At 47.0% G+C, this 14,666-nt stretch overlaps 1 protein-coding gene across 3 annotated transcripts in view; it reads left to right on the top strand.

The window, feature by feature from the left end:
* The window catches only part of PTPN7 (protein tyrosine phosphatase non-receptor type 7), a 460,997-nt gene that overhangs the window by 260,120 nt on the left and 186,211 nt on the right, over positions 1-14,666 (top strand). For all 3 annotated transcript variants that reach the window (XM_069633589.1, XM_069633590.1, XM_069633591.1), the window contains 2 exons: positions 1,904-1,988; positions 9,923-9,999. In XM_069633589.1, coding sequence (XP_069489690.1) covers positions 1,904-1,988; positions 9,923-9,999 — 162 coding nt within the window. The remainder of the gene's footprint in view (positions 1-1,903; positions 1,989-9,922; positions 10,000-14,666) is intronic.

Raw genomic sequence — 14,666 nt, 5'->3', positions numbered from 1 at the left:
AATACAGGCGAGAGATCTGTGAGGGATGAGAAACAGTGATACTGTAAGAGAGAAAAAGAACAATGTTGAGAGCAAAATAGAGAATGATCCCGAGAGATTGGTTCAGAGTGCACTAGAGAGGGTGCTATTTAGAGGGAAGGAGATAAGACTTACAAGGCAAGGGGAGCAATGTTGCAAAAGAAAACAGAACGGTGCCCGGAAGGAATGTACAGCTAATGGAAAAAGGAAGCAAGAAGTACCCAATAAACACTCAGAGGCCCTCAGATAAAGATACAATAGGGACAGAAATGTTTGTACAGTTTTTAATTGTTCCCGAAGTAGACTTGACAAATTATCAAACACCTAGATAGTTGGTTACATTATGAAACATGCATGCACAAAAAAGGGGTATAAAAAAGGAAGAATTTGGGAAGTAATTAATGAAAATCTAAATAAAATGTAAATTCCAGCGAAAGATCTCTGCAAATAATAGTGCCTTGCGAGGTCATTTTGTGGGTAACTTTGGTGGGGTACATTAATACAGATATCACCACCACGTTTGGGCATGTACACGGCCAATAAGGACACTCCAGCCAAAGCCTATGAAGGCCAGAGTGGAGCAAGTCCCTCAGCAATGGCTCAGCTCTGTTACTAGCACTTTATGCCCCCAAACAAGGGGGTGGCAGCTATTTGCACTCCTGGGCTCCCGACGGGTTGCATATACTCAAAAAGGTGCTCTTTTAGGGAAGAAGGGCTGTGTGCATATTACACAAGCACAATCTCCATTAAACTGTATGGCCACCCCCATAATACCTACAAAAAGGACAGGTCCCTTTTCTATGTCTATGGTGGGCCGACACAGCCAGAGCAGGAAGACCTGATCAGCGAATATGTTCGTCGGATGGGATAGGCAAGGGATAATGGTGGGCGGTGGTATATCATGGTGATCTGGGGAGGTTGCATTTGGGTCAGTGGAAAATTAAAGAGCGGCACCTGGAGAAGCGGCACGTGTGACTGCGGTCCCTTGCAGTTTCCGCCCATGTAACCGTGCACCTTCCCCGGGTGCGAATTTCTGAACATTATTGAATTCTACAAATAAATCCATAGGCGTTTAATGGTTTATTAACACAGTAAGCTAGCACCACCCAGTCAAAGCAGGTATCCCTACAAGCCAGCGATTTCATTTTGACCCGTACCTCCTCCAGCACCACGCTTAGGCTATACATTTCACTGACTCTAGCGTCTAAAAGTCCATCTGACATCAGCATTCTTAACCTCTTGTAGAATGTTAAATATTTTTTAAACTGAAGGTCAAGAGTTCATTGATGAGTTAATCAATCAATGCTAAGCTATCACTTTTTATTTAAAGAGGAATAAATGGAAAATATTTAGGAGGCATCTTGGCTGAAAATGGCTGCCGTTTGCGATAGAACTAATACACGCATCGCGGAATAAGGGATCATTCATCTTATTACTTACACTATAACCCTAGTGGACACCATGCAGTTAAGTTGCAATGCAGGTGGAAAGGTTCCTATAATAGCAGAAGGCTGCTGTCTTTCATTTGGCCGTATAATCAATACGCTCATCCTGGATATGAAGTCAGTAAGTGGTTGACATCATGACTGGATGTTGTACAGGCCAGCGAATAATGTAGCAGCATTATGTGGGATATTAGATGTGGACAGGTAAGGGAGAAGCGATTGGGAGGGTGCAACTGAGTTTTCAACAGAGATGTTGTGGGAATTTCAGATAACGAGGACAAAGGGTCACAAAAGTAAGAGAGTGAACCCATTGGGGAGTTTTCCTGAAAGCTGATTAAAATGTAGCCCTCCAGCCTGCCATATGTTGTGACTAACTATATAATGACAAGGGCCCGAGGGTCCTACTGTGCATTTTGTCATCTATTTCACTTTATTTGCAGAAGATTCCACCCAATTATGTAAATCCAGAGGAGCTGGAGATCCAAGGGCACGCCTGCAAGGACCGGTATAAGACGATCTTACCAAGTAAGCCACGCACTCCTCTTGCCATTCATGGTCACCCAGCCATGGTTGATTGCTGCTCTTTAACTGAAAGAGCTGTCATAACTGCCAATGTACTCATGTATCTAGGTATCTGTGTGATTTTATTTGGCCATCTAATGTACTTCACCCTGAAATTCGAATCATCACGATTAAATCCAAAGGATTTGCCCCAAGAAAATTGTAAAAATTAAATGAATGATGGCCAAAAAAAATAGGTTCGTAAGTTGATTCCTAAATAAATAAATCTATCTTGAGACAGGTAATCTGTCCATGACAGAACTCATGTGTTTGTAAAAAGAAAAAAAAAGAAGCTTTATGCAAATCTTACAATTTGCCTTCACTAAAAAATATCCTGTCGTTTTTAAGGGATGTGAAGAGAGAGGAGAGGTGAGGTGACTTGGGTAAAAAGGAGACTTAAAGGAGAGGATACGATCGAAAGGAGGCAGAAGTGAGGAGGAGAAAAGATGATTAGAAAGAAGAGCAATGGAGATAGTAGGGGAAGAAGAGTTGAGGAGAGGAGGAGAGGAGGGGAGAGGGGAGGAGAGGACAGGAGAGGCGATGAGAGGAGAGGGAGAGGAGAGGAGAGGAGAGGAGAGGAGAGGAGAGGAGAGGAGAGGAGAGGAGAGGAGAGGAGAGGAGAGGCGAGGAGAGGAGAGGACAGGAGAGGCGATGAGAGGAGAGGGAGAGCAGAGGAGAGGCGAGGAGAGGAGAGGAGAGGAGAGGAAGGGAGAGGAGAGGAGAGGAGAGGCGATGAGAGGAGAGGAGAGGGAGAGCAGAGGAGAGGAGAGGAGAGGAGAGGAAGGGAGAGGGGAGGACAGGCGGGGTGAGGAGAGAAGAGGAGAGGGGAGGAGAGGGGAGGAGAGGAGAGGAGGAGGGAAAGGGAAAAGGTGTAGAGAGGGAGAGGCGTGGAAAGGGGACGATTGGAGAGAGGAGAAAAGGGAGCAGGGGAATGGGGAACAGAATGAAGGAGAGATGACGAAGTTAAGAGTACGTGTGAAAGATGGAGAACAGTGAAAGAGAAGAGCAGGAGTAAGGACGTGGTCGTGAAGAGGAGAGAAAAGCGAGATTAAAGATTGGTAAACCGTGGTCGATGCATATTTTGATATTCTTGCACTACTCATAACTTTCATAAACAATCTGCTTATTGCAGCTCCTGAAATGATCATTCCTTTTGGTATTTTTTAGGTTTAGAATGATGAATACCAATGTGAAGTGGATACGCTTCAAAATGTTAAAGACACATGAACCCAACAAATATAGTTTGATAATTATATAATAACTGTTATTCTGCCAATTACTATATCCTAAAATATTACGTTCTCCTGTAAACAATATCCATGACTGTGCCACGGTACACCACATTCCTCCCTGTCTCACAGTAGACATACTCAAGAAAGTGCTGCAACATCATCTGTGTGCCGTAATTCATCATGATCATGATAATGCCACAGTACGCCACACTCATCACACTCATCCTACTGCCAGCGGGCTTCATGCTGATCATAGTGCCTCTGTGCATTATGTGTCACAGTACACAACACACCACATGCTGCATTCCTTATTGACAACTGTTTTAGTTGTTCTAGCCTATGCCCTGTCATAGACTAAGCTTGTTTTGTGCTCATTCAATATGTTTTTCTGTATGTTAGTCCGCGCCCATCAGCCTATGGGTACCAGGTGCGCATAATAAATACAATAACATAACATAACATAACATGCTGCCGCAGTGAACCCTGTTCATCACAGTGTCATAGTTCACCACACTCATCCTTGTGCCACAGTATGTCATGCTCATCCTAATGCCACAGTGCACCACACTAAACCTTGTGCGGCAGCGCATCATGCTCAACACAATGCCACAATACATCACACTCATCCTTGTGCCAGTGTGCATCATGCTTATCACAATGCCACAGTACACCACACTACACCTTGTGCCAGAGGACATCATGCTTATCACAATGCCACAGTACACCACACTACTCTTTGTGCCAGAGTACATCATGCACATCACAATGCCACAGTACACCACACTCCTCCTTGTGCCAGAGTACATCATGCACATCACAATGCCACAGTACACCACACTCCTCCTTGTGCCAGTGTGCATCATGCTCATCACAATGCCACAATACATCACACTCATCCTTGTGCCAGTGTGCATCATGCTCATCACAATGACACAGCACAGCACACTCATCCTTGTGCCAGTGTGCATCATGCTTATCACAATGCCACAGTACACCACACTACTCTTTGTGCCAGAGTACATCATGCACATCACAATGCCACAGTACAACACACTCCTCCTTGTGCCAGTGTGCATCATGCTTATCACAATGCCACAGTACACCACACTCCTCTTTGTGCCAGAGTACATCATGCACATCACAATGCCACAATACATCACACTCATCCTTGTGCCAGTGTGCATCATGCTCATCACAATGACACAGTACAGCAAACTCATCCTTGTGCCAGTGTGCATCATGCTTATCACAATGCCACAGTACACCACACTACTCTTTGTGCCAGAGTACATCATGCACATCACAATGCCACAGTACACCACACTCCTCCTTGTGCCAATGTGCATCATGCTTATCACAATGCCACAGTACACCACACTCCTCTTTGTGCCAGAGTACATCATGCACATCACAATGCCACAATACATCACACTCATCCTTGTGCCAGTGTGCATCATGCTCATCACAATGACACAGTACAGCACACTCATCATTGTGTCAGTGTGCATCATGCTCATCACAATGACACAGTACAGCACACTCATCCTTGTGTCAGTGTGCATCATGCTCATCACAATGACACAGTACAGCACACTCATCCTTGTGTCAGTGTGCATCATGCTCATCACAATGATTCAGTACATCACACTCCTCCTTGTGCCAGAGTACATCACGTTCATCATAATGCCACAGTAGATCACACTCATCCCTTATCCAGTGTGCATCGTGCTCATCACAATGCCACAGTAGATCACACTCATCCTTGTGCCAGTGTGCATCATGCTCATCACAATGCCACAGTAGATCACACTCATCCTTGTGCCAGTGTGTATCATGCTCATCGCAATGCCACAGTAGATCACACTCATCCTTGTGCCAGTGTGTATCATGCTCATCGCAATGCCACAGTAGATCACACTCATCCTTGTGCCAGTGTGCATCATGCTCATCGCAATGCCACAGTAGATCACACTCATCCTTGTGCCAGTGTGCATCATGCTCATCGCAATGCCACAGTAGATCACACTCATCCTTGTGCCAGTGTGTATCATGCTCATCACAATGCCACAGTACACCACACTACTCTTTGTGCCAGAGTACATCATGCACATCACAATGCCACAGTACACAACACTCCTCCTTGTGCCAGTGTGCATCATGCTTATCACAATGCCACAGTACACCACACTCCTCTTTGTGCCAGAGTACATCATGCACATCACAATGCCACAATACATCACACTCATCCTTGTGCCAGTGTGCATCATGCTCATCACAATGACACAGTACAGCACACTCATCATTGTGTCAGTGTGCATCATGCTCATCACAATGACACAGTACAGCACACTCATCCTTGTGTCAGTGTGCATCATGCTCATCACAATGACACAGTACAGCACACTCATCCTTGTGTCAGTGTGCATCATGCTCATCACAATGATTCAGTACATCACACTCCTCCTTGTGCCAGAGTACATCACGTTCATAATAATGCCAGAGTAGATCACACTCATCCCTTATCCAGTGTGCATCGTGCTCATCACAATGCCGCAGTAGATCACACTCATCCTTGTGCCAGTGTGCATCATGCTCATCACAATGCCACAGTAGATCACACTCATCCTTGTGCCAGTGTGCATCATGCTCATCACAATGCCACAGTAGATCACACTCATCCTTGTGCCAGTGTGTATCATGCTCATCACAATGCCACAGTAGATCACACTCATCCTTGTGCCAGTGTGCATCATGCTCATCACAATGCCACAGTAGATCACACTCATCCTTGTGCCAGTCTGCATCATGCTCATCACAATGCCACAGTAGATCACACTCATCCTTGTGCCAGTGTGTATCATGCTCATCACAATGCCAAAGTAGATCACACTCATCCTTGTGCCAGTGTGTATCATGCTCATCACAATGCCACAGTAGATCACACTCCTCCTTGTGCCAGTGTGCATCATGCTCATCACAATGACACGGTACAGCACACTCCTCCTTGTGCCAGTGTGCATCATGCTCATCACAATGCCAAAGTAGATCACACTCATCCTTGTGCCAGTGTGCATCATGCTCATCACAATGCCACAGTAGATCACACTCATCCTTGTGCCAGTGTGCATCATGCTCATCACAATGACACGGTACAGCACACTCATCCTTGTGCCAGTGTGCATCATGCCCATCACAATGACACGGTACAGCACACTCCTCCTTGTGCCAGTGTGCATCATGCTCATCACAATGCCACAGTAGATCACACTCATCCTTGTGCCAGTGTGCATCATGCTCATCACAATGACACGGTACAGCACACTCATCCTTGTGCCAGTGTGCATCATGCTCATCACAATGACACGGTACAGCACACTCCTCCTTGTGCCAGTGTGCATCATGCTCATCACAGTGCTGCAGTGCACCACAGTCCTCCTTGTGTCAGTGTGCATCATGCTCATCACAATGCCACAGTACACCACAGTCCTCCTTGTGATAGAGTACATCACGTTCATCATAATGCCATAACTCAACCGGCCACTCACGAAATCAGAGCAGACTTCACTACTTGGTATTTTCAATGGATTCTTATCTCTGTATTAAAGCCATAACGTCCAATAATATTTATTTTAGAGATTTTGTGTGGTTATTTGTGTGTTTATTTATTTTACACGTTTGCGATGGGCAAATACATTGCATTACGCCTTAACGTGCCCGGGACGAAGACTTGGGTTGGGAAGGCCTAACAAGGAAAAGCTTGGGAGAAAAAGCAGTGTTTTAAACAATCTTATGAAGCGGAAGAGGTTAGTAGTGTCCACGAGAAATTACAGAAGAAAGTTCTAATGTAATGTCCATTGCATAGGACATGGGGCTGTGTCCTGGAGGGAGAGCAAAGAAGTCTGCCTAGGCAGTTGTCACTGAGGCCATGATGTCCAACAGAATGAGTCATAGTGTTGTTACTGAGAGCCACGTCCTAAAAATCAACATGGGGTCTTATATTTGAGATAAAGTAAGCCATACCATACGTCATAAGGATATTGCACGTTCGGCCTCGTTCCTCCATTTGGTCACGAAACTCCTTGGTGACTTGCAATATTCCTTTCATGTAGGGTAAGGGGTATTTTTTTCCTCATAATATATGACCACACAGTGCCATTCCCTATTACACCTTGGGCCTCATTATAAGTTTGCTGGTCCAGTAACAATGGTGCAGGTGAACTTGCCTGTAGCGTTGTAACCGGACCAGCAAACTACGAGGTCTGCTAACGGGAGCCTTTTCGCCTGCCAGGTCTGACCTGGCAGGCGGACCGTCACCCGCAAGCGTAACGTGTCGGATGCACGAATGGTGCTGGGGCATCCGACCTTCCCATTCTCATTGAGTCTAATGGGACCCAAATGGGAATGGGGAGTAATATTTTCCAGCGCCCGGGCGCTAGGAAAAAAATGACTCCGACGGCAGGTGTGGCGGTTTTACCAGCATGGCTACCGCCGGCGTCATAATGAGGCCCCTTGTCTCTCTGCATAATATAATGTAAGAGATCTTATATTTGCTGATCCATATAATCAGTGTCTGATCTGTATGGATTATAACAAATCAAAAACGCAGCTCCTAGTGTGCGGCAGAAAAATAGTTTAAGCAGTTTAATAAAAATGTATCGATGTAAAGTTTTCATTTTCTGCTTCAGCAATAACATGCCGATGTTTTCTCAAACATGTCAAACTCCAGCAGATCACAAATTACACATTCTACCATAAACAGTTCCTGGTCAATTCATGGCTTGAACAAATGTCACAGAAACCTGTTTCACTGACAAGGAATTTGAAAAGCTTGTCACAGCCTGAATTAAGTGCTTTAGGGACAGCTGGAATTCTGCTCTGTGCTGCCTTAAGCCGCGGGCATTGTGACGTCGGAAACTGAAGCACGATAACTGATTACAGAGCGGTTGTGTTGTAATCAGGTCAGTTATGATGTCACAACTAGCCTGTAATAAGAACATTATAACATTATTTCCAGGCTTTTAAATGGATATTGCAGGCTACCATGTATTATATTTTGGTGTTAACACTCAATCCGGCGGGCCGGATCGGGTGTTACGGTCATTAGCACCCTGGGTTACCAAAGTGGCAACCTGGGGAGCAAAAAATAAAAGTTTAATTCCTACAATGGAACACACCCAGCTTCCCGTTCTATGAAGGATACACCTTTACCAACATGGGGGGCGCCATCGAAAGAGAAGGCGGGACTCCATACAGAGCCCCTCTCTTCCATTTCTGTGGAGCCCGTTCGGAGCAGAGACGAAGGTGTGGCTGCAGCAGCAGGTGCCGCCGCAGTCGCAATAAGGTATGCTTGGCGGTGGGGGCGGAGGGATTCAAAATATAAAAAAGGGGAGGGGAGTGGGGAAGATGGCGAAGGAGGAGCCAACCGTCAAGAGGCTTGGAGTGCAGGCTTGCACTGCCTGTCCAAGCTTGCGTTCCTAGCCACCTGATTGGCTGCTTCCCCCTGCCGGGTGCTAATGCCAAATGAAAAAACTACAACCATTAGAGGGACTAATTTGAGCACTTTAATGTGATTTAATATGCACTTATAACATGCGAGTTACCACCAGAGTTGTCCCCTTGCACCAGTGCTTGATGGTAGAAAAAAGTGCCTTTTGTGTCCATGCCCTTGGAAGAGGTGTACTTTAGGTGGAGGTAGGGATAGTGCTACCTCAAAGTTCCTGGACAGGACGAGACAAAACTTTCCAAGAAATGAATGTGCTGATATATTTTTGGCTTAGAAAGACTGGTCCCTTTTCGTCGAGCTGCGCCAAAGGTATTAGCATCTCAAAAAGTGCTCTGCCTATCGGTACTCCAATTTTACCATAACTGCAGATTTTCTGTGATAGATTATCTGAGGTTATACTGCATAGTAAACATGCGTAGTACAGTCCCAAAAATCCTCCTTACTGGAGATAAGACACCAAACCGAGGCTAGGTGAAAAAAAGTGTCAACAGTGCACACTTTTGGGCTCCATTCATGGAATATTTGCCCGGTTCAAAGTGAATTTGCACAGCTGAAAAGTGAGTTTGCACTTTCGACACAAAACCAGGCTAAGTCAGCGCATTGTCATTTTTGCAGTACAAAACGACTTTGCCAGACTTTGCACGGCAAAAATACACTTTTGCCCAGTTCTGTGAATCAGGGTTTGTGTGGGCAGTGCAAAGTCACTTTTTAACAGTGCAGATTCATTTTGAACCGGGCAAATATTCCTTGAATCGGGCCCTGTGTGCATATCACAGTACACTGCCCAGGTAACTTCTTGAAAAGTGACACTTTGAGCCATTCTTTTGACAGCCTTCTCGAGCATCACACCTGTTTTAATCACTTTGTCCCTTGCTGAAGCTTTTCAGTAGTTTGCAAACCCGGATATTCTGATTAGACAACTAACTGGTCATTTTATGTAATCTGTTGCTTTATAGTCCTCGAGTAAGGATGCTTATTTCTAGTATGCTACTGTGGCGTGTTTCAGCCACTAGCGCCATCTAGTGCTGCATTTAGTAAAAGCAATCATCTGATGCCTTATTCTTCCCTGACCAATGCACAGAGTAACGCGCATTACTTAATCAGTTGATCCTGCTTACATTTTGCAGACTTTTTAATGATATTTGCATGTGTTTTCCTCGAAGATCCTGAAACCCGTGTCTGCCTCAGGAGGGCCGAAAGCCACAACGAGAACAGCTACATCAACGCGAACTACATCAGGGTAAGTGAGCTGCCATTGGCTAGAAGATGGTGGGCTACGATACATCTTGAGACTAAGGTTGTCACCTTGGGCAAGTTACTCCACAACGAGGGGAGATGAAATAAGTCAAGAGTGGTTTAAAAATGATCCGAACCTTTTTAATATCCCGTGGAGTTGTGTGGTCTGCATTTCACCATCTGGCCTCGTTTAAAATGTAGTGCTATGATTTCTTTTTTTTTTAAAATGGTGGTAATGGAATTACAGTCTCTTTTATCATTCTCCCAAATATAGAGTTTCAAAATAGAACTCAAAGTTCCACCTGGTTTTGTGTGAAGAAAATGTCCCACACCCAAAAACATTACCGCGTGCGGTAATTACCACTTTAGTTAATTACCATATGCAATAACTGCTGATTTCCATGGAGTCCTATGGGACTCCAGCATTGGGACCAACTGAAGAGCCGTCGTGACTGTGAGTCACGCAGACAGTTTCCATTGTGGCAAAAGTATTAAAGTTCGGTGGTATTTACAAACAAAATATCAGCAAACTCTAATGGAGGCCCTATGTTATAAGACAGGAAATATCAGCCCATCATTTCTTAGTATGTCATGCACAACCAGGAGAGCCCGTGGAAGCAGGTGCAGCAGGTGTTGCAAGGCTCTTGGGGAAGAGATTCGATACTCCTGAGTGTGAGATGTCTCGGCTCTGTGATGTCCATATTATTTTGATAAAAGGTTTTAAACTAACTTGATAGCATTTTTAATGAAGACCGATTAGAACCCTTTATTACCAGCAGGCAGCACGTACACAGTACTCACGTGTATATATCCGCAAAGGACCACTCCTTATCATCGTAATAACATGTTATTTACATCAGAAATATAGAGCGGCATCATGGGCACTTATAAACCTCGAAGCCTGACCTTTGCATCCCCTAAAGGAAGTTTCCGGTGCAGCTCAGCTGTCGGGCCATAGTATCAGCTAACCGCAGAGAAAGGTGCTACGTGTTTTTACGAATGTCATTAAAAAGATGGTCAAAATAAAAAGAGCCACTCAAAGATGGTCGCCGAACAGCAGACGCTCTGCAAAATGTATGGGTAGTCCTTTATCTATTTCGATGAAGTCTCAAGAGATGGGACGTGGTGACTTTGGCAAGAGGATGTCAGGTGACGTGAGTGTTGTGTGTCGCCCCTTTAACTGGGGCGTATTGCCCGTTTAAGAATAGGAGTCATGACTTAGGCCTGACCCATGCCAATAAAAGGGGGCTCTGCATGCACGTGCAGGCACTGCAACAGAGACCCAGGAAAGAGGCAACTCTGTGGCTGAGTCTTTATTGATGGTGCGTCTACCGTGTGAACAAAGCCTGTATTGCAGCCCCGGCCTGTGTGTACACAGAGCCAAGTCTGATATCTGCTAGGTGCCCCCAACACTGGTGTGTGGCCTGGTGAACCAGACCCTGCAGGCTGTCCCCTGCGGTCCAATCCGCTGCGTGAACGCAGCGTGCTGGCTGTCAGGTGATCCCGGTCTCTGGAGAGACACCATATTGGCGACAAGGAGGTCTGGGCACCTCTGCCTGTTCGGGTGCGAGCTGCCGGAGGGCTCCTCGGTGCCCGAGGAGAGGAGCAGAAGTGGCGTCGGCCGCATGTGAGGTGAGGCGTATTGGCCATGAAAAAGAGGGGGCATAGCCTGAGGACTACCGGGCCCAATGTGGTGAAATCACAGGAGCGCTGCGTAGGGGCTGGCAGCCGCCGGCAACTCCGGTTGAAGAGGAGCCAAGAGGAACCGCATGTTCTCGCACCACCCATCATATCAGGAAAATGGGCAGGATGAGGTGAGGCCGCGTGTGTGCGCACCCATCCCCCGAGAGGTACGCACTCCATACTGAAGCTGTGGCAGGTGCTGCCAGCAGTCCCCGGAATAAGAGGGAAGGACACGTGAGGGCCTGCAGCCCTCATGTGAGGTACACCGGCAGAAGAACAAAATATATACGAGACTGAGGGCCTGCATTCCTTGTTTGCTGCATAAGGTGCAGGAGCCACGCGAGGACCCGTATCCCCCATTATCTGCACATGGAGCAGGTATCATATGAGGGCCTGCATCAATCAGTTGGTGTACACGGTGCATGTGAACAAGGACAGCCCCTGGCAGCCCCTCCAGCACCCCGGAAGTGTTTGTCTGGGCTCTGTGTCCGAGCAGCCCTGAGGGGGTAATGACCGCACCCACTGTGGCACTGAATCTGGGCAGCTAGGTGTTGCAGGAACATCCAGAGGAAGTGGTCACTGGTGGGGAAACCCAGAATCCAGAAGGGTTGCAGCTCCCCAGAAAGTGCTTGTGTGCCCTTGTGACAACTAACTCTGCAACGTCAGATACCCATCCCTTGTGAGAACGAACTGTGCAACGTCAGGTGCCCATCATTGGGGATGAGGAGAATGACGCCCAAGGGGCGTATCGGCAGAATGGACATCTTGCCCCACTGTATACCTTTAATGTGGTAGGAGCACCTGCCAGTCTAGGACCTGGTGGACGGCGTGGGTGGAGAACCTCGAGCTGTATTTCAAGGCAGCCGAGATTAAGGAAAGGACAAAACAGCCAACTCTGCTATATTCTGTGGGCCTAGCAATGCAGAAACTAAGACTTTGCGGCCCAGGGATCAGTCGTATGCCATTGCCACACTGAATGAGTATTTCATGCCCATGATCAACCGGTAATATGAACGGTTCAGGATGAGATGCACGAGACAAAAGGGGAGAGCCTAGATGTGTTTCATGGCAAGCTTCAGAGCATCGTGTTGTTCTGCGCTCTGGGCAACTTTGAGGATGAAGACGTCAGGGCTCAGATAATTCACAGCTATAGCTCTGCCAAGCTGCGGAAGCCGATCCTCAGGGAGCCAAGACGGAGTTTGGACTGAATCCTAAAACTGGGCCACACCCAGGAGCTGGCGGAGGTGCTTGCCTCGGCCACGAACATCTCCAGACAGCAGCTCAAGTTGGAAGTCCCGATGCAATGGGTGAAATTGGAGGATATGTGTGTCGTGCAAATGGCAAGAAAGTAAGCCAGTAAGAAAAGGGAAGTGGCCACGAAGAGAGACAGGCGGCATATTATGCCCACAGTATGGATGGGGCCTGCTGCACGCCCATGAGCACCCAGTCAAAGGACCTACATGCCGTAGGTGGGGAAAAGATATTTTTGCATGGGTATGCCCAGCCCCATCACCTGCCAGCCCAGTGGGGCCTGCATCAGGTAGTGCATCAAGGGAGGAAATGAGACAAGCTACGGGGTGGAAGCCACCCAGAACAACTGCGTTCCAAGTGTCAGAGGACCAGAGGAGGCAGTTTGGAGGAGGATGATTGTTTGATTGTTTGATTGTTTATTCATTTATATTGCGCGCCACACCCGAAGGTATGAGGGCGCAGGAGCAGCAAGTTTATTCTCAGCTTGGTTACAGTGCTGTATTTTACAGTGTGTACATAGGTTAATGCAGTTGCAATGGATACAGTGATATACAGTTTACAAGTATGCATATTTACATAATTTACAAAGGCGAGGTCGGTCATTGGTCATTATTCTTTAACCACTGAATGTAGTTACGTCTAAAGTGGGGGTAGGTTTGAGGTCTCCTTAAGGAGGGTGGCAGGGAGTTCCAGTGTTGGGCTGCTTTCACCTGGAAGCTGTAAAAGCGAGGATGTGTTCTTTCTGTCCTGTAGCAATAGAAGTGGCCAGGGGTGGCTCTGGCAAAGGAAGGGCGACCCGAGCAGGAAGGAAGTCTGGAGCATGACTCTGCAGGTAGGACAGTTTGATCCAGGAATATAGGGCAGCTGGGCCTCAAGTGAGTGCTTGGACTGGAAAGCACCAAAGTTTGCTGTGGTTAAGTGCATGATAGTATGGGTTTGTGGACTGGAATGCACCAAAGTTGTGGATTCGGTTGCAGGGCCACTGTTGCTGTGTTTGTTTTGGTTTTGTTATAATAAAGGAGGAGTGTTGAGTGTCACCCCTTTAACTGGGGTGTGTTGCCCCTTTAAGAATATGAGTCATGTCTTTGTAATTACTCGTGCCAATAAAAGGGGGCTCTGAATGCACGTGCAGGCACTGCAGCAGAGACCCAGGAAGCGGAAGCTCTGTGTCTGAGTCTTTATTGATGGTGTGTCTGCCGTGTGACCACGGCCTGTAATGCAGCCCCGGCCTGTGTGTACACAGAGCCGAGGCTGACGTCTGCTGGGTGCCCCCAGCACTGGTGTGTGGCCTGGTAAACCAGACACTGCAGGATGCCCTCTTCGATCTGATCCGCTGCGTGATCGCAGCCGTGCTAGTTGTTCAGGTGATCCCGGTCCCTGGTGTGTCCCGCCCTGGTGCCCCGTGAGCGGGACACACTGGCCACGTGTATTGCTACAGGAAGAACACATAGTGAGGATGAGGTGACCAGGATACTTGAGGAGAGCCAATGTAGTGGGGTGAGCGGGTAGCACCAGAAGTGGTCAGTGACTTACTGACAGACATTAGCATGCAAGACATTATTGCGAATTTGCCTGGAAACCCTGAATCCTGACTGGATTTCAGGATGTGAATGTTGCTGTAGCATCTTGCTTGCCTGAGCTATCCTTGTGGAATGTGTAATGGAACATAGAACCTAGGGGTCCCGAATTATGGGATTGACGTTTGAAAGGGACTTCAGGATAGCAGCAGTTGGTTTC

The sequence above is a fragment of the Ambystoma mexicanum genome, chromosome 13, assembly GCF_040938575.1.
Source record: "Ambystoma mexicanum isolate Mex_15411 chromosome 13, UKY_AmexF1_1, whole genome shotgun sequence".
Classification (NCBI taxonomy): domain Eukaryota; kingdom Metazoa; phylum Chordata; class Amphibia; order Caudata; family Ambystomatidae; genus Ambystoma; species Ambystoma mexicanum.
The sequence above is the reverse complement of the archived record's forward strand: the minus strand, read 5'-3'. Positions and strand labels throughout refer to the sequence as shown.